Genomic DNA, 24,334 nt, shown 5'->3' on the forward strand with positions numbered 1-24,334 from the left:
ATGAGCAGAATAGGCAAATCTATAGAACTATAAAGTGGATAGGTGGTTTCCTTCAGTTGGAGGTGCAGTGGGACCTATAAATCCTTGATTCTTTAGATTTGAAGTTGAGATGATATGGTTCAAAAACTAGATTTGCCATGAAATATGTAATGCTTTTGTTTCTGCTTTTAATTCCAGGTCTCTTGTTCAAAATTCTACTGTGTGTTTTAATCAGTATTTTCTTCCACTACTTGATTTCCCTAATTATTTTGATTCTGTAATGGTGGGACTGGAACTGAACCAAGTTTTATTTTATGCAAGATCATCCTTATGAAACTCTGATCAACATCTGTGTTTATTTGTTGGATCTAAGGCCTAGGATTTTCACCTAACATATAGAACACATTTTGACTTGCCTCATTTTAAAATGAAACATAAACAAAGAAAGCAAGCCAATATATAAAAAAAATTCTGCTTGCTTTTTATTGTAATAATTCTTAAATTTTTATACACTCTCAGGAGTGTAAAAACGAAGCGTAATTTGGGATCTGGATACAGTATCAATATAAATGTTTTATATTTTTGCAAGAAATATGCATCAATAGTATTAAAATGTGACTTGTTTAAAATGCTTCTGATTCTTGGCTGGGTTTGATCATTAGTATGTGCTCATGGGGATAATATATCTGGAAGACAAATATGTGCTTTAATAAGAAAAACCAAATGTATTTAACCTAGGAACTAATAACTAACTTACTCTCTTTCTTTCTTTCCTTCTCTCTCTCTCTCTTTCTTTCTTCCCATTGTTAATTTCATGGATTTGAGAAAATGGTGCTGCAGTGGGGTCAGAATTTCTGGATCCATCACTATCTGACCTCTGTGAACCTCAGTTTTCTCTAAAGTGAGGATTAGTAACCTATCCTTTCCAGCTCCTGGGACTGGAAATAACTGAGAGTTTCATCAGTTTAGAATTTCATGAAAATGATAAAGATATGTTATTAATGGCCAAATCCTTTTTCTAATAGGAGATATACAATGGTTTTATAAAGAAAATAATGTAGGATTAGTACAGTGTCCCATTCTTCCTCTTAACATACTGCTGATTTTCTGTACCCGTGATGGTCCAACAGAATGGTTTTTTCAAAGTAGGGTTCCTTTTGCTATTGTTTTTTGTTGTCCTTGTTGTTCATGACCACTCCAGGGTAGTCTGTCTTCAGATGTTTGCTCCTGTCTTAAAACAACCCAGAAGCATCTCTTTCTCTACCATGGCTATTGTGGTCATTCTGGTTGATTTCTCTCTGTGTCTCTCTGTGTCTCACTCTGTCTCTCTCTCTCTCTCTCTCTCTCTCTCTCTCTCTCTCACACACACACACACACACACACACACACACACACACACACTAATGTGTGTAAGTTCTAATCCAAACCTGACAGGCTTGAGACCCAAAAAAAGCCTATGTTTCAGTCTGAGTCTTAAAGCCAGAAAACACCAATATCCCAATTCAGTTAGGCAGATGGATTTACCTCTTCTCAGCCTTTTGTCCTATTTGAGTTCTTCAGTTGATTGAATTAGGTGTGCCCACATTAGGGAAGGCAATATGCTTAACTCTGTCTGCTGATTCAAATGTTAATCTCATCAAGAAACACACTCACAGACACATCCTGAAGTGTTTGGCCAAAGGTCTGGGTACTGGTGGCCCAGTAAAATTGACATATAGAGTGAACCATCACAGACCCATGTCAGGGGAGTATTATCAGTGGAATATCTATTGCAGAGGGGTAAGGATAACAAAGAGAAAAAGGCAAAATGGCATTGATAATTAGAAAAATACCATAAAGCTTATTATTTCTTTTTTCTAATGTTCATTTATTTATCTTGAGAAAGAGAACATGTGAGTGGGGGAGGGACAGGGGGGTGGTGGAGAATCCCAAGCAGGTTCTGCGCTGTTAGCACAGACCCCGATGGGGGCTCAATCTCACAAACCTCGAGATCATGGCTTGAGCTGAAATCAAGAGTCGAATGCTCAATTGACTAAGCCACCCAGGTATCCCGCTTATTATTTCTTAAGTTCACACAATGGGATTATCATTTGGTTTAATTTTTAGAAAAGAAAGTTATTTTTTGATTCCCCTTCCAGATGTTAAATATGGAATAACTTTTTCCCCCCTCCCTTTTGGCTTTGTACTCACAAACAGTATAACACAAAATGTTTTACCGAGATTATTCTACATGGGCTTAAATTGAAATACTAAGAAACTTGAAATTTTAAGAATAACATATCATAAACTTCATTTTTTTAAATAAAAATCTAAAATGCTAACCATCTTTTTATTTAAGGTGAAATGTCTTTTCCCATATTTTCTTGTGTGTTTTTTTTCCTACAAAATCATATGCTATATCTCCCAGCTAAAATTGACATCCATTTCTATATCCAAGCTTGGTAACTCTAGAGCTTTGTGACTTCAGATGTCAGATTGGGGGTTTGAGTAGCAGAATGGTCCAAATAACCAACTTAGATGACCATGGCAAGTAGAAGTTATGGTTATGAGGATAGATTTTTAGAAGAGAACAAATATTTGTACAGTGAAAGTTACCACAGTTTGAGCCTACTTCTCATTTTACCAGAGTATAATAGCCTCTGTGGCTGCAGAAGTTGCCCCCGTGATGGCATAGGTTTTGGTTGTATCCCACAGGAAGCTGATAGCCACAATTTATGGGGTCAGGCTCATCTCAATGAGTAAAATGCAACTTAATATTTGGAAGTCTCAAGTGAATTCCTAAAATACCTTAGCAGGATAAGTTCTACACTTTGAGAAATATGCTTTTTGTTAGTTTGATGACTACATTTCTTCTTTCTGTGGCACATCTCTAATTGCTTTGAAATAATACCTCTTTGTGGTGGTTACCTGGTTTAATAACCTGAAGTTATACAGCAATCCAGGTGGAGATGGAATGAAATTCTAAATTTGTAAATCACATTGTGGTTTTTTAATGATCTCTTGCTGATTTTTAAGGGGGTAAAAAGGTGTTAGATTAAATAATAATAAGTCACATAAACACACATAGGAGGTAATGGGAAAGAATATTTCTGGGACAGTGTACCGTTTTGAATGAGAGAACAGAGCAGAAATTAGATTCATGAGTGTATTTCTGAGTAAAATGCTAGACTCATGGAGTCTTGAAGGAATTATCCAGGTATGGAGATGGCCTTTGTCTTTTATTTTTAAACAGTTATCTTCATGACTTGCACTGGATATTTTTTATAAAATATAATATGCTATTTTTAAAATTTTATGGCAGTGACTTTCTGCTCCACCTAAAATGGGCTGATTTGGACAATTCCATCCTCAGTCTTCTATAGTGATGTGCTGCTAAATGTTTAAAACCCAGCTCTCCAGGGGAATTGCAGAGGAAGGCTGATCTGTAGAATTTGCCATTTTCTGTGGGGTAAATAACCAATTTCAGGCTGCCAGCATATTCCCCTAAAATCTCACAGTCAGCTCTCATGAGCTGGTACAAGCCATCCCACCATATCACTGGCTCTCCTAATATATTTCCTACAGCTAAATACCACCACTCCTAACATGTAAAGTACCCTTTGGCTAATATTTTATACCTAAAGTATTGAGGATATTGTACTTATCCACATCTGCTAACTGACCAGCTGTTTCCAGAACTCTAGCCCAAGCACCATAGATTCCTGTTTTGTCTCCTCATGACTTTAGGTCTCTAATCATAGCAGTTTAAAAAAAAATGACCTTCTTTAACTTATTTTGTGACTAATACAGATGTCATGAAATATTTGGGATCACTCCTTCTTTCAAAAGACCAAGTGATGGAAAACATTAGCATGACTATTTTTTTACTTATAATAAACTGTATCAATCAGCCTTTTCATTTCTCCTACTGCTAAGAGCACTGTTGGGATATAATGCAAAGAAAATAATAGCATGTTTATTACTAATAATTGGATAAATACTAGGGAGGGAGCCAAGAGCTGAGAAGAGATTTATATTTTGGAAGGGAGAGAATATGAGTATGATCTTCATAAAAATTAAGGTAGATTACAATTAAGTGTTTTTTGAGCATTTCTAAGACTTTGTAGAGTTGAGAAGCCAGAAGTAAGAACAGATTCAATATGCAATGCTTCTGACTTATAAATTGTTGTTCTTTTATTGTTTCCCTTGTATATATACCACATCTTCCCCATCCATCCATCTATCAATGGACATGTAGATTGTTTCCATATTTGGCAGCTGTAAATAATGGTAACAGTAAACATGGGGGTATGCATATCTTTTTGAATTAGTGTTTTTGTTTTCTTTGGATAGATACTCAGAAGTGGAATGGCGGGTTCATCTGGTACTTCTATTTTTAATTTTTGAGGAATCTTCATGTTGTTTTCCACAATGGTCATGCCAATTTACATTTCCACCAACAGTGCACAAGGCTTCTAGTTTTCTCCACAACCTGGCCAACACTTGTTATTTCTTGTCTTTTGATACTAGCCATTTTGTCTAGTGAAATGATTTTGCATTATTGGTTTGATTTGTATTTCCCTGATGATTAGTGATGTTGAATTACTTTTCATGTACATGTTGGTCATCTGTATGTCTTCTTTGGGGAAAAAAAGTGTCTATTTAGATCCTCTGCCCATTTTTAAATTTTTTTTTTTCAATGTTTATTTATTTTTGGGACAGAGAGAGACAGAGCATGAACGGGGGAGGGGCAGAGAGAGAGGGAGACATAGAATCGGAAACAGGCTCCAGGCTCTGAGCCATCAGCCCGGAGCCTGACGCGGGGCTCGAACTCACGGACCGCGAGATCGTGACCAGGCTGAAGTCGGACGCTTAACCGACTGCGCCACCCAGGCGCCCCTCTCTGCCCATTTTTAAATCAGATTGTTTTTGTTTTTGTTATTGAGCCATGAGTTCTTTATATATTTTGGATATTACCCCTTATTGGATATATGATTTGCAAATAGGTTCTCCCATTCAGTAGGTTGCCTTTTTATTTCATGGATAATTTTCTTTGATGTGCAGAAGCTTTTTAGTTTGATGTAGTGTCATTTGTGTGTGTGTGTGTGTGTGTGTGTGTGTGTGTGCGCACACGCACGCACCGCGCCTTTGCTGCCATTACCTCTGAAATCAATTCCAAAAAGATATCACCAAGAATGATGTCAGGAAACTTATCATCTATGTGGTTTTCTAGGAATTTTATGGTTTCTGATATTACATTCAAGTCTTTAACCCATTTTGAGTTAATTTTTGTGAATGGTGTAAGATAGTAGTTCAGTTTCATTCTTTTGCATGTGGTTGTCCAGTTTTCCTAATGACATTTATTGAAGAAATTATTCTTTCCCCATTGTGTATTCTTGCCTCCTTTGTCACAAATTGATCATGTATACTTTGGTTTATTTCTGGGCTCTCTATTCTAGTCTGTTGATCCATGTGTCTCTTTTTATGCCAATACTATACTGTTTGGATTACTATAGCTTTGGAATAGATTAATAGAGTTTGAAATTAGGGAGTGTGACTCATTTCAGCTTTGTTCTTTCTTAAGATTGCTTTGTTTACTTGGGATCTTTTGTGGTTCCAGATTTTAGAGTTGTTTGTTCTATTTCTGTGAAAAAATGACATTGGAATTCTGATAGGGATCGCATTGAATCTGTAGATTGCTTTGGGTAATATGGGCATTTTTGCAGTATTAATTTTTCTAATCCATGAGCATGGCATATCTTTCCATTTATTTGTGCCTTCTTCAACTTCTTTCACCAATGTCTTATAATTTTCAATGTACATATATTTCATCTCCTTGGTTAAATTTATTCCTAGGTATTTTTTTTCTTTTTCATGAAATTGTAAATAAGATTATTTTCTTATTTTCTCTTTTTGATAATTTGTTCTTAGTGTATAAAAATGCAACATATTTCTATATATTGATTTTGTACCCTGCAACTTTACTCAATCTATTTATTAGTTCTAACAGTTTTTTAATGAAGTCTTTAGGAGTTTCTATATATATAATTATGAAATATGCAAATAATGATAGTTTTACTTCTTTCTTTCCAATTTGGATGCTTACCCCCCTGTCATCCCCCCCCCCCGCCCCTCCCTCACCCCACCCCCCGCCTAACTACTCTGGCTAGGATTTCCAATACTATGTTGAATAAAAGTGGTGAGAATGGGCATCCTTGTCTTCTTCCTGATCTTAAGGGAAAAGCTTTCAGCTTTTCTGTCTTGAGTCTAATGTTAGGTGTGGGCTTGTCATATATGGCCTTTTTATGCTGAAGTACATTCCATCCATACTCACTTCATTGAGAGTTTTTATCATAAATAGGTGTTGAATTTTGTCAAATGCATTTTCTGCATCTATTGAAATGATCATACAGTTTTATCCTTCATTTTGTTAATGTGGTTTATCACACTGATTGATTTCAGATTTTGAACCATTCTTGCATTGCTGGAATAAATTCCCCTTGATCATGGTATATGATTCTTTTGATGTATTGTTGAATTTGGTTTGCTAATATTTTGTTGAAGAATTTTACATCTGTATTCATTGGGGATATTGGTCTGTAACTTTCCTTGTGTTCTGTCCCTTTCTGGTTTGGTTATTAGGTAATGTTATCCTCAAAAAATGAGTTTGGGAAGTGTTCCCTCTTTTTCCATTTTTTGGATGAGTTTGAAAAGGGTAGTATTATTAAATCTTATTCAAATGTTTGGTAGAATTTACCAGTGAAGCTACCTGATCTTGGATTTTTGTTTCTTGAAAGTTTTTTGATTACTGATTCAATGTCCTTACCAATAATTGATCCAGTCGTATTTTCTATTACTTTATTATTCAGTCTTGGAAGATTGCATGTTTCTAGGAATTTACCCATTTCTTCTATGTTGTCCAATTTTTTGGCATGTAATTACCTTTTTAAAAATTTTTTTAGAATTTTTTTATTTTAGAGAGAGAGAGAAAGAGCAAGAGAGAGAGAGTGAATGGGGGAGGGAGCAGAGGGAAAGAGAGAGAAAATGCCAAGCAAACCATGCTCAGCATGGAGTCTGATACGGAGCTGAATCCCACAACCCTGGGATCATGACCTGAGCTGAAACCAAGAATCAGATGCTCAACTGATGGAGCCACCCAGGCACCCTAGCATGTAATTATCTTTTATAATTCTTTTGTATTTCTTTGGTATCAGCTGTGATTTCTCCTCTTTTATTTTTGATTTAATTTGAGCCCTCTTTTTCTCCTCGTCTGTTGTCTAGTTAAAGGTTTGTCAATTTTGTTTATCTTTTCAAAAAAACAGCTCAGTGAAACTAAGGTCTCTTCTATTGTCTTTTTAGTCTCTATTTCATTTATGTCCTCTCTTATCTTTATTATTTCCTTCCTTCTACTAACTTTGGAGTTTGTTTGTTCTTTTTCTGGTTATTTTGGGTATACAGTTATATTGTTTACTTAAATTTTTTCTTGCATCTTGGAGTAGACTGGTACTGCTATAAACTTCCCTCTTAGAACTGGTTTTGCTGCCTCCATAGATTTTGGTATGTTTATTTCCATTTTCATTTGCCTAAAGTCAGTTTTTAATTTCTCTTTTTCTTTCTTCATTGACCCATTGATTGCTCAGTAACATGTTGTTTGATCTCCACATATTTGTGATTTTCCCAGTTTTCTTGTAATTGATATCTAGCTCCATACTATTGTGGTTGGAAAAGATGGTTGATATAATTTCAGACTTCTTAAGTTTATTGAGAGTTGTTTTGTGGTCTGGCACATGATCTATCCTGGAGAATATTCCCTGTGCATTTGAGAAGAATGTGTATTCTGCTACTTTAGGATGGAGTATTGTATGTATGTCTATTAAGTTCATCTGATCTGTTGTGTCAGTTGAGGTTAGTGTTTCCTTATTGATTTTCTGTCTGGATGATCTATCCATTGATGTAACTGGGGTATTAAAGTCTCCTACTAGTATTATGTTGCTTTCAGTTTCTCCCTTTAAATCTGTTAATATTTGCTTTAGGTACTTCTGTGTTGAGTACATAAATATTTATCAATGTTATGGCTTCTTGAATTGACCCCTCTATTATTATGTAATGTCCATTTTTGTTTTTTGTTACAATCTTTGTTTTAAAGTCTGTTTTATCCAATGTAAGTATAGTTACCTCAGCTTTCTTTTGGCTCTGTTTACATGAAACATCTTTTTCCATCCCTTCACTTTCGGTCTGTATGTTCCCTTATATCTAAGGTGAGTCTCTTGCAGACAACATATATAGGTCTTTTTGTTTTTTGTTTTTAACCATTCAGCCACTCTATGTCTTTTGATTGGAGAATTTAGTTCATTACATTTAAAGTAATTACTGATAGATGTGTACTTATTGCCATTTTGTTTATTGTTTTCTGACTGTTTCGTAGTTCCTCTCTGTTCTTTTCTTCTTCGCTTGCCTTCCTCCCTTTGTGGTTGAATGCTTTCTGTAGTGTGATACTTAGATTCCTTTCTCATGATCTTTTGGGTATCTACTACAGGTTTTCACTTTGTGGTTACAATAAAGCTCGTATATAGTAGCCTATACATATAACAATGGGTTTTATGTTGATAGCAAGTTAAGTTTGAATGCATTCTCAATCGCATTTTTACACCCCCCTCCAAACATTTTACATTTTTGATGTCACATTTTACATCTTTTATCTTATGTATGTTTTAACTAATTAGTGTGGTTATGGTTATTTTGCTACTTTTGTTTTTCAACCTTTATACTGCCTTTATAAGTGATTAATTCTCTTCCTTTGCTATATATTTCAGTGAGTTTTTTCTGTTGTATGGTTTCTTATTACTAATTAGCACCCTTACTTTTCAGCTTGCAGAGCCAGTTTATTGGTAATAAACTCTTTCAGCTTTTGCTTGTCTGGTAAATTCTTTATCTCTCCTTCAATTCTGAATGATACCCTTGCCAGATAGAGTATTCTTGCTTAGAAGTTTTCCTTTTAGCATTTTAAGTATATCATAGCGTTCCTTCTGATTGGCAAAGTTTCTCCTGAAAAATCTACTGATTATCTTATGGGGGTTCCCTTTTGTATAACAAGTTGTTTTTCTCTTGCTACTTTTCAGATTCTCTGCATCAGGGGCATTTTCAGCCATTATTAACTCAAATAGTTTTCAGCCCCTTTCTCTCTCTTGTCTCCTTCTGGGATCCCCTAAAATGCACATGTTATTTTTGCTTGATGTTGTCTTACGGGTCCCTTAAGCTATCTTCACTTTTTAAAATTTTGTTTTCTTTTTGCTGCTCTGTTTGAGTGAGTCCCACTACCCTGTCTTCCAAATCACTGATTCTTCTGCTTCATCTAGTCTGCTGTGGAACCCCTCTAGTGTATTTTCAGGTATCATATTCAGTTATTGTTCAGCCATTGTATTCTTCAGCTCTGTGACTACTGCTTGGTATTTTCTGTCTTTTATTGAGATTTTCTCAATGTTCATCCATTTTCCTAAATTTAGTGAGCAACTTTTGACCACTACTTTGAACTCTTTATCAGGTAAATTATCTCCATTTCATTAGTTGTTGTTGTTTTTTTTTTTTTTTCTGGAATTTTATCTTGTCCTTTCATTTGGAACATATTCCTCTGTTTCTTCATTTTGTGTGACTCTGCGTTTGTTTCTGTGGTAGGCAAAACAACTGCCTCTCCTGGTCTTGAAGGGTGTCCCTGTGTGGGCAATGAACCTTGTCATTTAACCTTGCCCTAGTTCTTAATCGTCTCTCATGGTGCCTGTCCATTCATTTCAGCTCCGTGGGGTTCAGAAATGCAGTCCCCCCTGGTTACTGGAGCCAAGTACTCAGTGGGTATCCCTTGTGTGGGCTGTCTACACCTACTGGCTTTGGGGAGCTGGGAGGGAAGCTGGGAGTGGGACAGGGCTGCAAAAGCAATAAGAGGGCTTAGGGTGCTCACCTACTGCCTCTGGCCAGTAGCAGTAGCAGTGTCAGGGAATAGGGCACCCACCTCTGCCTCCGGGGTGGGGGTGGGAGTTGGCCCCAGCAAATTAAAGTGAGAGTGCAAACATGGCACCCACCAGTACTTCCACTCCTGGAAAGAGTCCCAACAGACTTTTGCCCTGTGGCAGATGCTTTGAGATTAATACATGAATTTCTTCACATATGATCTAGGCTCTTAACAAACTGCTGTTTTTGTGCTGGATCCCAGGGCAAGTGAGTCTGCACACAACCCTTTTAAGAGCACAATGTCTGCTCCCTACAGCCCGATGATTTTTCTGGATGTAAGTCTTGTTGGCTCAACAAGCCAGATATCTTGGGAGCTTGTCTCTCCAGTGCAGGTCCCAAGGAGTTGGGTGCCTGACATGAGGCAAAAACCCCTCACTCCTCAGGGAGGATTTCCCTATTTGTGAGACGCCTCCCAATGGTTGCTGCACTTGGGGGTGGGATTTTTGGCGAGATCTCTGCTTCTCCTACCCATCTCACTGTGGCCCTTTTATCCTTTGTTGTGGAGTAGTTGTTCAGTTCTCTTGTTTTTTTCCGGAGGGAATTGTTTTCTTATGTAGCTGTAGATTTGTTGTGTCTGTGGGAGGAAGTGAGTTCAGGATCTTCCTGTGCCACCATCTTGAACTGCTGATTTCTCCATAGCTCTTTAGAAGAAGATAGAAGATTTGACCTTCTTTGTGGAGCAGAGTTACAAGTGCTTTTTGTTTTATTTTGTTTACATGGTCTTTTAATATGGATTCCTGGTTTGGCAGAATGTTAACTGGAAACAATTTCAAACTTCTGTAACTTAGATTTGTTGAGCCTGAGGTTGGTATTTCTTCACAAATACTGATGACTTTTTCCTTTCTTAAAATAATAGAAGCTTAAAAAAATAAAAAGAAAGAATTGTGTAAAGAGAGAAGTGTATTTTGTTTGGCCTCGCTAAAATACCACTTGGCTCCAACCAGCCCGTATTTCCTGACTCGACCATGCCCTGAAGCAGTGAAAGGGAAGAAGTTTTTCAAATGAGATTTGAGTTTGTGTATTTGCATTCCTTTCAGTTTTTGACTGTGTTGTTAGTCTTAGTTGGTCCAGCACTGTGAAGCTTGAGTCAATTTCCTTAATAAAACTTAACAGTAGGGAATCCATGTTGTTCAAAATTTGCTTTTCTATGGCTAATCTGAAAAAGACTCATTTTTTGATACAGTTGTTTTTTTCACGTAGTCTACATTCTCAGCATGCCGTTTATCCACATAGAATTTATAATACATGTTAAATGCTTTCATAAATAAAGGCAGGTGATTCAAGAACAGTGACATAAAAAGTGACCCAAATTAAAAAAAAAAAAAAAGGTACTAGGTCAACTTCATTACTGGCTTGAACTACTTAGGATATCCTGTGGGAAAGTGATCCACTTTTCTGACATAATTGATTTGTGTGTCACAAATAGAAATGGCAAACCTAAAATTGGCCCAGGAAGTTTTCTGTGCTTTTCTCTCTATTTTAAAGTAGAATACATTTTTCACAGCTCAACTGTTACCCGAGTGAGTGGTTACCTTTCTGTGGAAATAGCAAAGCACCAAGGAAACCTGTCCATGGTCACACAGTGGGTGGGCAGAGTCAAAATGCATGCCAAGTAATTGTGTCTTTGTGCTGCATTCTGTTAGTGCTCTACCAATGTGATTTTGATAGAGGTCTTAATCAAGATCTTTCTCCCCAAGTACTTGGCAGAGTTAAAAAAGCATGTGTAAACAATATGCACATTTGATTTGACTCTGAAACCGACCTTTTTGTGGGATACAAATAGCACCTATTCCCCACCCACAGCCGTACCTCCAACTGGTTAGTGATGCAAATTATGGAAATTGTGTACCGTTTGCTGTCTGGCGTTAGTAGCCTTTTCAGTGTTGAAACAGTGCTGAGGCCCAGCACTGTGAATGGCTGTTATTGCCAGTCTAATTCAGTAAATACTTGAATGCTTTCTAACATCACGTACGATGTGAGGTGCGAGGGGAGTGGGAGGAACATGAAAAGGAAAAGATAGGGAGCAGAAAGCAGAATGGAAACAAAAAGATATATGAAAAGGAGACAGAGGGGAAGAGGTACTGCTCATTGGGCTTTAGCATCAGACAGAAAGGTAAGTTCAAGTCCCAGCTTTACAGGTTCCCAACTATACATTTTACTTAAGTCAGGAACTATTATCCAACTATATTGAAGCTGAACAACAATGAGATATCATTATTTATCAAATAATGAAAATCTTTATTTATAATGGTGGTTGCTGGCTTATGTGTTCTTCTGTGTTTTTAATTTTAGAAAGACCATGTTTCCTTTGCATTGCAGAGGAGACTTCAGTGGATCAATTAGGATTTGGTTCGGCTGCATTGTGACAGAGACCCATACAAAGTTTAATATACAGGATTTTATTCACTCAATAAAGGAGCTCAGAGGCAGGCAGTCTGGGGCTTTTAAGGTGATTCCTCAAGTTGTGAGAGCCCTGGCCCCTTCCATTTTCTGCTCAGCCATCTTTCTTTCATCTTTATGGCTCAGTGTGGCTGCTGGAGCATCCTTATCTCAGGGAACAGAAAAGATGAAGGACAAAAGGAGGACTTGACTTTGTAAAAATCTTCTTGTGAGGAGGTTTCCCAGGAGTATCATGTGACACTCTGTTTACATCTCATTGACCAGAACTTAGTCTGGGCCACACATATCTACAAGGAACTCAGGAAATGTAGTTTCACTGGTTCTCCATTTTTTTGAGCTTTGTTTGTGGAATATAGCAAGAAGCATTGTGATCCTGGGAAAAATGTCTTAGAAGTTAAAACTTATTATTAGTACTAATAATAGTAACATTTAAGAAGTTATAGGCACTACATTAAAAAATTTATGAGAACCATCCCATTTAACCGTCCTTTGATGTAGGTGTTACTATCCCCATTTTACAGAAGAAATTGTGGTTTAAAAAAGTTAAGTAAGTAGTTTGTCCAGGCTTACATTGCTAGTAAGTAGTGGAGCTAGCTCTCAGAACCAGGCTTGTCTTTTTCTAGATCCCAATAATTTGATTATTATTTTGCCTCCCACGTCTCGAGTCTTACCTTGGTAGTTTATTCATATCTACAATGGGATGTTTTAAAAACTCCTATTCTGTGGTTTTATATTCTTTAGCTCTCCACGTTTTTCACCTAACACACATGCACACACACACACACACATACACACACACACCCCTCATTGGTTTTTTAAGATCTTTAAGTATTTCTATGCTTATGTAAAAGAATGTGACTTTTATTACTTGATTAGTTCATTCTGAGTTGTCTCTGTACTTTGGTCAAGATACTAGCATATTAGAATTTTTGACAATTTATTATTTTCTAAGCCTCCAACTTTCCCCCAGATGCAGTCCCAAAAGCTACCGGGGATAACAGAATGAGTAAGAAAGAGTCCTTATCCTCAAGGCATTTACAGTATAATTCTTTAGAGAATTGGTTTTAGACAAGCCTCTTAACATCAAATTACACTGTGACACTACATGTAAATCACAGCTGACCTAGATGTGCACACCCATTTATCCTTATAATTATAAGTGCATCATTGTTACCTCTAAATGGCTACCCATCCCTTCAAAACATTCCAAAGAAATTAGGTAGAGTAAATAGGCAATTCTATTTTAGTACTCTTTGTATTTTTCCCTTAAAAAACATGGCTTATATTGTTGTTTTAGTAATAAAAACTTTAATAAAGATACATGGCTGATTATAGTATCTATTACTTTGAAATACCCATTTGTAAAAATAATTTAATTCCTATTTTATGACACTTTGAATAGTGGCAGAAATGATGTACAAGTATATTAGAAGCCCAAATCAAATGGGGACCAGTATGACATTTGGGACCAGAACCTGCCAATATAAGCCTATATAGAATTTATCATTGGTGTATTATTTTTTTACAAGATCAGAGAAGACAGGTGTTCCACCTGACATGTTAGGAAAAAGAAAGCATTACCTGGGGATGTGAGGCTGATGACATCATCTCCTACAAGACTTCCATTTAATTCAGTCTTTGTACCTGGAAATCGGCTATGAAAAGAAGGGACTGGCAAAGATTCTCATTCTGTATATTTCTCTGCTTTGTTTTCTGGTGCATCTACTGCTTAAAGTTATTTCATTACAAAAAAAATAATTTTTTTTCCTATTTGTGGACTACATTGTTTCGCCTGTTTCCTGATTATGTGTATACAGAAACGTTTTATTTCATAATGGGAAGGTGATTGATTTTTTTATAGATATAAATATATCATCTAAACCTGGTATTTGCCTAGGTGTATTCATTCCTAGTCTTTAAGGTACTTTTTAAACTGAGCTCCATCAGTTTAAGAAGTCCGTTCTTTTTTGCTTAGGTTATTTGGCATATATCATGTGCCCTGACACTTGACTTACAGGTTAAGTGTCTCCTGACTCTCCTAATCATCTCTCTTATCTTGATGACTTAATTAACTTTATCTGATCATGGAAAACTTACATTTTCTAATTGTCCTGGAGATAATAGGCTTTGTTACTACCAAGAGTGAATTTTACTTTGAAGACTTATACCATTTGGCTCTTAATGATAAGGATAAATAGCACTGGCTTAGAGCTTCAGAATTAAACAAGCACAAAGAAACAGTTTGTACTCATTCATGATTTCATGTCATCAGGGTTTCTGCAGTAAACACAGTAGAACATGATTCCTCCCTCCTTTCATGTTGTAGGGAAAGAAATGTTTATTATGAATGAAGCAGACATGTTTTTATACGAAATCTACAGCTCAGAGAAATTAAGTGACTTGCCCAAAGTTATTGTAGGTGATAGAATTTGTATGGATGTATGTGATCAACGATTAAACTGGGAAGGTAGATGGGAAGGAGATTTTAAAGTCTTGGAAAACCTCCAAAGAGTTGGAATGTGTTTTTTTAGATAAACACTGGGTAGCCAGTGGAAGCTTTGGACTGGAGCAGTGATGTAATCAAAGCAGTCGGAAAGAATATTCTGCTACTGAGGTGGCAGCTAAATGAATACGGTTGTTGAGGTGTGGAACAAGAGAAAACCCTGAAATAACGGGCTGGTCATCAGGCTGGGATGAAAAAGTAGAGAGGGCACTACCCTGGGAAAGTGGAGAGACTGGGGGCTGACAGCATGGGAGAGGAAAAGGAGCAGTCAATGATGGTGAAGTTTTAGGTGATAAAAACTTCACAGTAACCACGGATAGCAGTAAGAGCTTAATGAGAAGCCCAAATACCCTTTCATATGGCTCCTTTCTCAGATCCTATCTTTGATGACTGTTCCTTAGAGTATTTCCTAAAACCAGGAATGACGTTCCCCAAAGATTAAAATTAAAAGGAAATGGAGCTAAGATCGTTACTCAAAAGTCAAAATTGGGACTTCTCCTGAATGTATCAAATGATAGGGCAGCCAGGACAAGTGTGTGGCATGAATGGACTACTGACTGAGGGGATTGTTTCCTAGGCATTTTTTGTCGACCACAACTCCCGCACCACCACTTTCATCGACCCCCGGCTCCCGCTGCAGAGCAGTAGACCCACGAGCGCGCTGGTTCATCGGCAGCACCTGACCAGGCAACGCAGCCACAGTGCAGGCGAGGTGAGTCACGCGCCTTGGGGATGGGCCTGCGGGTTCATGGGAGCTGCAGGGATGTGGTGGTTTGTGAAATCTCTCTTATCGTTTTGTTTTTGCAGTTTGATTTAGAGATTATCATTTGGAGACTGAAAAGTGCTGGAATGCTGGCAGGGCTTCTCTGAAAATACCCAAAGCCTAATTTACACATTTTAAGAGCTAGATATTTGAAGAAAGATGGAAGAAATTAGAGAATTTTTTATATTCAGAAGATGGTGAGAGAGAATTCTCCATGTAGTGAAATGTTCAAGAGAGGATGGTGGTAAACCCTTTTGCCCACCTAAGGACAGCTTCAGAGGAAACAATAGGGCTAAAATTCAGTGACGTATGGGAGGTTTTTTAAGTGAGGGTTGCTGGATTGGATTAAAGTCTTTAGCCAATGCTGTGGGTTGTGGTGTCCTCACTAATAGTCTTTAAAATCATGATATATTGGGGCACCTAGGTGGTTCAGTCGGTTAAGCATCTGACTCTTGATTTTGACTCAGGTCATGATCTCACAGTTCAGAGGTTCAAGCCCTGCATCAGGCTCTGTGCTCACAGTGCAGAGTCTGCTTGGGATTCTCTCTCTCCCTCTCTCTCTCTGCCCCTCCTGCTTTCTCTCTCTCTCTCTCTCTCTCTCTCTCTCTCTTAATCTCTCTCCCTCTCAAAATAGATAAACTTAATAAAATAAATAAAAATCACAATATATCTGAGCATTGATTCATGTACTCTCAGGAAGAGAAAATAGGCAGAATTAAGAATTCCTAAATTACTAAATTACTTGCTCTACTTTACTGGTTTGCAGTGACCTGTGGTAACCACATGGGGGCTCTCTAATAGCCTAACCCACCCCCCACCACCTCCACCAAGACAAGGGAAATAGTCTCTTCCTGTTTCCCTTTTTCTTTAGCAGCTTAAATAAAAGGAATGCTTTAGGTCAACTTTGTTTCTCTTTAATACTGGCTTAGTGTTGAATGTATGTCATCACTTGGTAAACATTGTTTCGAAAGATTTGCTTAGGCAAAAAGAATTAAGATTCTTCTCCTGCGTTCCTTTCTAGGTCTATGTGCATATTCTATTTTCAGTGTTACATTATAGGTCAAAGATTTTTGTAGACTCTGTTATAAGGAAAATTACGAATGCGATAAATAACTGGATTTGATTCATCAAAATTCTACTCTTGGAATTTCCCCTTGTGATTTACAGACTTGTGGGTTTGCTGGTTGTATGTGCAGAATATACTTGAGAAGCTCGTATAAAAATGATATATAAATCTATTACAAGATGAGGTATGCACAAAAATATTTATGTTTTATGAGTAACTAATAAATCTTTACGTTGCTGCCATGGAAACCATTAGTGGTGACCTGGATGATGCCAACAGCATTCATCCTAAAAGCAGAAAACACACCTCTCACCTTTGGACTTCGTGTGTGATGTGTATCATAATTAGGGCCCTGCCTGACTTTATCACAAGGCCAGTGCACTTTAGCCACTTGTATTTTTTTTTTTTTTTTTTTTTTTTTTTAGCCACTTGTGTTATCTTGACTTCACCGTATGAGCCGGCTGCTTGGTCTGGTCAGGTCTGCATCAGACTAATAGCTGTGCTCCTTTTGCTTTCAGTTCTTCTGCCTCAGAACTTGAGTTATTCCCATGGTCTAGTAGCAGCCTGTTGTGGGAGAGGGATCCTAAGGCACACATTCAAATGCAGGTGAAGTTATCTTCTCCTGTTGATGGAGACTGAGTGGTAGAACAGAGCTAACCCCATAAAGCCTCAGCAGTCAGCCCCAGCCTTGTCAGACCATTTATGGGAAGGTGTTTTCTGGCACAGCTGTTGGAAGCCCGCACACCCCGCCGTGCTACACACATTTATCTGGCCTTGCCCACCATCTAAAGGTCTCCTTCGAGGAAGGAGAAGATATTTGGCTGTTCTGGGAAATAATGTTGAAGAGAAGACATTTGGCTGTTCTGGGAAATAATGACACATGACCACGTCCTGACAGGAGGCAAAGTATATGTCCGTGTATTGAATGATAAGTTCTGTGACTGGCAAACAAGGTGTAGTTAATGATCGAACCTCCTCTGAGAGTGGCTGACTTCGTTCTTCAAAGCCAATAATTCAAGAGACGCACAGCGAGCAACTTCGATTATACACATGAGCCTTTCCATCTACTCTCTTATACTCATTTAGCAAACATTACAGGTAGTAGAAATTTTGCTGTATCTTCCATCCAACAAACTAATTCTTACCAAACATGTGCAGTGTAGAAACACGGTGGTTGGGGTGAAGGATGCCAATAACGTATGTTCCTTGTTCTTATTAAGGAGAAAATGTGTGAAACAAACCATAATACAAATGAGTAAAAATATGAATGAGGGGCGCCTGGGTGGTTCAGTCGGTTAAGCATCTGACTTTTGCTCAGGTCATGATCTTGGGGTTCATAGTTCGAGCCCCATGTTGGGCTTTGTTCGAGCCCCATGTTGGGCTTTGTGCTTACAGCTTGGAGCCTGGAGCCTGCTTCCGATTCTGTGTCTTCCCCTGTCTCTGCCCCTCCCCTACTCACACTCTGTCTCTCTCTCTCAAGAATAAATAATAAGACTCAAACATTTTTTTGAAAAAAATATGAATGAAATGCTTTATAAAATGTTAATGATGGCAGCTGCTTAAGAAATGTCTACCAAGTACTTTGGGAGGTCAGAGAAGGGTGCATTTAAAGTCAGCTTGAGGGGCAGCTGAGTGGCTCAGTTGGTTAAGCGTCCGACTTCAGCTCAGGTCATGATCTCACAGCCCCGCGTCGGGCTTTGTGCTGACAGCTCAGAGACTGGAACCTGCTTTGGATTCTGTGTCTCCCTCTCTCTCTGCCCCTGCCTCACTCGCACTCTGTCTCTGTCTCTCAAGAATGAATAAATGTTAAAAAAAATTTTTTTTAATAAAGTCAGCTTGAAGGGAAGGCAAGGTTTCATTGGGGAGGGGGGTTGCTGTTTGAACTACACTCTGAAGAATGAGTGAGAGCATTCTTGAAGGATAAGCAAGCAGTGTAGGGTGAGAATGGTAGTTTTAGTTTTAGGGCCTTTAGAAAAACCCCTCCCCAAGCACCTAACAGATACGATGTGATAAAATGGCTGTGAAGGTTTCGATGGGTGGGAATAGAAGCTCTGTTTTATTTTCTTATTTTTTTTTTAAATGTTTAGCCTGGGGGGGGGCGGAGAGAGCACGAGAGTGGGCCTGCAGATGAACAGGGGAGGAGCAGAGGGAGAGGGAGAGAGAATCCCAAGCAGGCCCCAAGCTGTCAGCATAGAGCCCTATGCGGGGCTTGATCTCACGAGAACCATGAGATTGTGACTGGAACCGAAACCAAGAGTCAGACACTCAGCCGACTGAGCCATCCAGGTGCCCCTAGAAGCTCTGTTTGAAAAGTACCAATTTGTAAATCCAGTATGTTATTTGGCCTTTTGTTCTCTTTCTCTCTAATACTTCTGTTCTACTATCATCTTAAAAGACTTGCGTAATACGGGCAAGGAGGGGATGCTAAAACAGAAGCTAAAAGCAGTGTTAGAGTTTACTGATAAGACTATTAGTGGGCATTTTTGTTTACCTACTTGTATGTATGAGTTTCTAAATCTATAATAGGTACAATAAATAATTTCGGTTAGGGCAGCCCTATGGTAGCTCTTCCACAGCTGCTGCGATTAGCTGCCTGGTGTGGGAGGTTCAAACCAGAAAGAGCTGTTGTACCGGGTGCTCTAACAGGCATGTAGAATTGCTCCTGAGGAGATACCACACCAACCCTGAAGCCCACACGAAGCCGGCTGCTCTTCAGGCTCTGCTGAGGCAGAGAATTCTCCGACCTGCCTTAGCCAAAAGAAGGTATAACCTGGCACTCGTGCCCTCCAGGTTTTCTCTCCAATGTATTGTTCCAGGTTTTTGTTTTGTCAAACCAGAGGTTATTCCCGATGAACAGGTCTGCTGCTGTTCAGCTTCTACAGCCCCAGTAATTGTACTCGTATGGAACTACCCCGATACCATGTGGTAAATAGTCACTGCCCCGGCCCCTCTCGAGGATGCGGACGCCTGAACCCTTCCCCTCGATTCGGCAACTGAAGCAGAGCTTGTGAGAACCCTGTGTCAGCTCCTCACCTGGCATCTGTTCCCATCAGTTGGTACTTAGTAGTCGTCAAGTATTGTGAACAACTAGGCTTGGTGTGCTGATTTAAACCAGTCTCGATCTTGGTGCAGAACATAAACGATGCTTTTGTTTGCAGGTAGGAGAAGATTCTCGACACACAGGACCACCAGTGCTTCCCAGGCCATCGAGTACATTCAATACAGTCAGTAGGCCACAGTACCAGGACATGGTTCCAGTGGGTATGTCATCCCATTCCAGAAACCTTTATCTTTGCTTTTCCTATCAGTGTGAATCATGCATCCTGTGCTGATACTTCTCTATTGGCAGCCTGCTACTTTTGCCCTGTACTGAGAAACGTGCATTATCCCTAAGAGACCAATTTGAATCGCAAAACACTTCTGTCATACAAAATCCTATAGAATGAGATTTTTTATCTTGCTCTACGTTTTCTGAGCAGAGCTATTATATTAGATTGTTGAAGTTACTCTTAAGGCAAATATATTATGTGGTCATTTCACATTAAGCATTGGACAAGCATATATATTAGTATATATATAATGCTCAGGACAGAATTTTTAAAAATTTTTTAATGTTTATTTATTTTTGAGAGAGACAGAGAGAGAGAGAGGGAGAATGAGAGCATGAATGGGGGAGGGGCAGAGAGAGAGGGAGACACAGAATCGGAAGCAGGCTCCAGGCTCTGAGCTGTCAGCACAGAGCCCGACATGGGGCTCGAACCCATGAACTGTAAGATCATGACCTGAGCTGAAGTCGGACGCTTAACCGACTGAGCCATCCAGGCGCTCTGGTACAGAATTTAAATGGTGTGTGAGCCTACGGTAGCCTCAGAATAAGAAAGCAATTATGGCACATTCTTAAGGTTTTGGTAGAGAGCTATGTAGTTGTAGCAAATACAAGGCAGCAAGAGCCTCCAAAATTATAAAATACAAATAAATGAATGGGGCAAAGAGGCCTAACCAACAACTTGAATTATTATTCACTTGATGAGGTTGACGTAGATCGGTTTTCACACCTGGACCCCTAAGGCAGGTGGAGTAGACAGGTAGGTGGTAGGAGGCCATGTCAGCTCCCTGCTTCATCTTAAATTTGAGTAGTTCTCCATTTGTCTGTTTTTACCTTAAAATTTTTACTTCTTTAAGAAAAACTTTAATGTGAAATATAAAGTAATGCCTGTGGCATTACTTAGCTAAAGAAATTTGACAAACACTGGACAGGAAGAAATCTTGGATCAAAGTCTAAGAGTCTGTGTATTATTATGCTGTTATTAATAGGATACTAAATGCTGCATAGAGAATTTTAAAGTCTTATGAAATTATTGTTAAAAAAGTTATATAGTCTCTGATCTTGAATGGAGTGTAAAACCCAGTGACAGAATTTAAGCTATCAAAGTGTTTTCTCAAACAAACTATAAAAAGTGTTTTCATTATTTTTGTATGAGGAAATGTGCGGTTAGGTACACTTCAAGTGTGACAATGGGATTCCATGTTAGCAGGTAGTATTTTTTAAACTTTATTCACATTTAACTAAAATATGTATGCACAGGTGGCCTGATGCATAAAATGTGAACTAGCAAATGTTTAGAGCATTATATTTCTTTTGTTTGATCATTTGTGAGTTTAAGTAAGGCATGTTTCTTGATCATATTTATGAACTGAATCAGAGTCACTGATGTTTGGGAATTCAGATATTCAGTTCTGTGATTTAAATATGTCCATATTTCTGATTAGAAATAGATATAATCAAGATAAATAATCTTAAGTAAACAAATTAGTTTTCTTGACAAAAGAGGTATTAATTATTAGAGCCCTTAATAAATTTTAATTAACTATTTTTAAATTTCTATAGACATTAGCCAGTCTTGACAGAGATGAATTTTTCTTTCAATTCTATGTACATAGTTGATGATTCCGTTTGTGTTGTAGCTGTTGGTATAGTTGGTTTGGTAAAAAGCTAAGTGTGGCTTAATGGCATTTATTTCCACAGAGAATTTGGGAATGGTTTGTCTTCTACCTTTTGGTAGTAACTGTTGCTGACAACTGTTTTTCTTTTTTTTTTTTAATTGAAGTACAGTTGACATACAATGTTATATTAGCTTCTAATGTATAGCATGATGATTCCACACTTTGATACGTTACTCAGTGTATATCTGATACAAAATCATTACAGTATTGGTGACTGTGTTCCCTGTGAGGTACTTTTCATCCCTGTGACTTACTTATTTTGTAACTGGAACTTTGCCCCTCTTAATGCCTTTCGCCTATTTTGTCTATTCCCTCAGTCCCTGCCCTCTGGGAGCCATCAGTTTGTTCTCTGTATCTATGAGTCTGTTTCTGATTTTGTTGTTCATTTGTTTTTTAGATATCACGTAAAAATGAAATCACACAGTATTTGTCTTTCTGGGTCTGACTTATTTCACTTAGATAATACTCTCTGGGTCCCTTCATTTTGTTGCAAATGGCAAGATTTCATTCTTTTTAATTGTGAAGTAACTTTCTATTATATATGTGTATAATATATATATTATACATGTATAAGATATGTATATATGTATATAAGATATGTACCACATCTTCTTAACTCATTCTTCATTCATCTATCGATGGACGCTTAGGTTACTTCCCTATCTTGGCTATTGTAAATAATGCTTCAGTGAACAGAGGGATACATATATTTTTTAGAATTAGTGTTTTTGTTTTCTTCAGGTAAATACACAGTAGTGGAATTACCAGAGCATATGATATTTCTATTTTTAACTCTTTGAGGATCCTCCCTACTGTTTTTCATAATGGCTGCACCAATTTACATTCCCACCAACAGTAAACAAAGGTTCCCTTTTCTCCACATCCTTGCCAACACTTGTTATTTCTTGTCTTTTTGATACTAGTCATTCTAACAGGATGTGAGATGATATCTCACTGTGGTTTTGATTTGTATTTCCCTGATGATTAATAATTTTGAGCATCTGTTCATGTGTCTGTTGGCTATCTGTATGTCTTCTTGGGAAAAAGAAGACCTATTCGGGTCCTCTGCCCATTTTTTAATGGGATTATTTGTGCTTGTTTGTTGTTTGTTTGCTTTTGGTGTTGAGTTGAATGAGTTCTTTATATATTTTGGATATTAACTTGTTTTTGATATATGATTTGCAAATATCTTCTCCCATTCAGTATACTGCCTTTTCATTTTATTGATGTTCCCTTTGCTATGCAAAAGCTTTTTAGTTTGATGTGGTCTCAATAGTTTATTTCTGTTTTTGTTTTCCTTCCTAAGGAGACATATCAGAAAAATGTTGCTAAGGCCAAGGTCCAAGAGATTACTCTCTAGGTTTTCTTGTAGGAGTTTTATGGTTTAGGTCTTTAATCCATTTTGAGTTCATTTTTATGTATAGCGTAAGAAAGTGGTCCAGTTTCATTCTTTTGCATGTAACTGTCCTGTTTTCATGGCACCATTTATTGAAGAGACTATCTTTTCCTTATTGTATGTTCTTGCTTCCTTTATTGTAGATTAATTAGCCATATAAGCATGAATCTATTTTTGGGCTCTCTATTCTGTCCCTTTGATCTGTGTGTCTATTTTTGTGCCAATAGCCTACTGTTTTAACTATTGTAGCTTTGTAGTTGACTTTGAAGTCTGGGATTGTGATACCACTAGCTTTGTTGTTCTTTCTCAAGATTGCTTTGGCTATTATGGGTCTTTTGTGGTTCCATACAAATTACAAATTTTAAGATTGTTTGTTCTAGTTCTGTAAAAAATGTTGTTGGTATTTTGATATGGATTGCATTGAATCTGTAGAGTGCTTTGGGGCATATGTACATTTACCAGTGTTAATACTTCCAATCCATGAACATGGTATACCTTTCCATTCATTTGTGTCATCTTTAATTTCTTTTATCAATGTCTTCAGTTTTCAAAGCACTGTTGTATTTGGGCAACTTTTGTTCTGTCTCTATACCTCTCTGGATGGTTGCTATTTAGTCAGAAGATAGTTTTCCATTTCTAACAATTGCTTATGAGGTTGATTTTGGTAAGCAGTAGCTAAAAACCATCCATATCTAGAATCTTGTTTGTGATCTCATCCTGCAACTTGATAATAAATATGGCTTATGAAATGAGTTTAATTTGTGCTTAAGTCACACCTAATACATCTAAGTCCGATAATCATATAACAGGTAGACACAAATTAGAATTTAAGCATCTGTAGTGGCTTCAAACTATGACTTTGAGTAAAAGGAATATTAACCACAAAAAACAGACTTAAAGTTTGGATTTATGTGCATAAACTTAATAACAGATTTTTAAAGCATCATCATAATTTTTTTATTTTTTCAGCTTACAATGACAAGATTGTTGCATTTCTGCGCCAACCCAACATCTTTGAAATTCTACAGGAGCGCCAACCTGATCTTACCAGGAATCATTCACTCAGGTAACTGTTGTATTAGTATTTGGTTCAAATTCTGTAAGCCCCAACTATTAAATCATCAGTAATACTGATAATCATCTTGGAAATTCACTCTTTCTTTCTGGCAGTCTGAACAAAGGCATCTTGTACACAAAGACTTTATGTCATCAACAACCAGGTCATTGTAGTACTGGCTTTTC

The 24,334-nt window shown here is 37.7% G+C and overlaps 1 protein-coding gene across 1 annotated transcript in view; it reads left to right on the plus strand.

The window, feature by feature from the left end:
* HECW2 (HECT, C2 and WW domain containing E3 ubiquitin protein ligase 2) overlaps positions 1-24,334 on the plus strand; it is a 239,273-nt gene that overhangs the window by 143,419 nt on the left and 71,520 nt on the right. Inside the window, exons 14-16 of the mRNA XM_047083672.1 lie at positions 15,441-15,575; positions 19,851-19,953; positions 24,062-24,158. Coding sequence (XP_046939628.1) covers positions 15,441-15,575; positions 19,851-19,953; positions 24,062-24,158 — 335 coding nt within the window. The remainder of the gene's footprint in view (positions 1-15,440; positions 15,576-19,850; positions 19,954-24,061; positions 24,159-24,334) is intronic.

Source organism: Lynx rufus, unplaced genomic scaffold (genome assembly GCF_022079265.1).
Source record: "Lynx rufus isolate CCGP_SWC_20201006 ecotype Redwood Valley unplaced genomic scaffold, mLynRuf1.p SCAF_2, whole genome shotgun sequence".
In the NCBI taxonomy this organism is placed as follows: domain Eukaryota; kingdom Metazoa; phylum Chordata; class Mammalia; order Carnivora; family Felidae; genus Lynx; species Lynx rufus.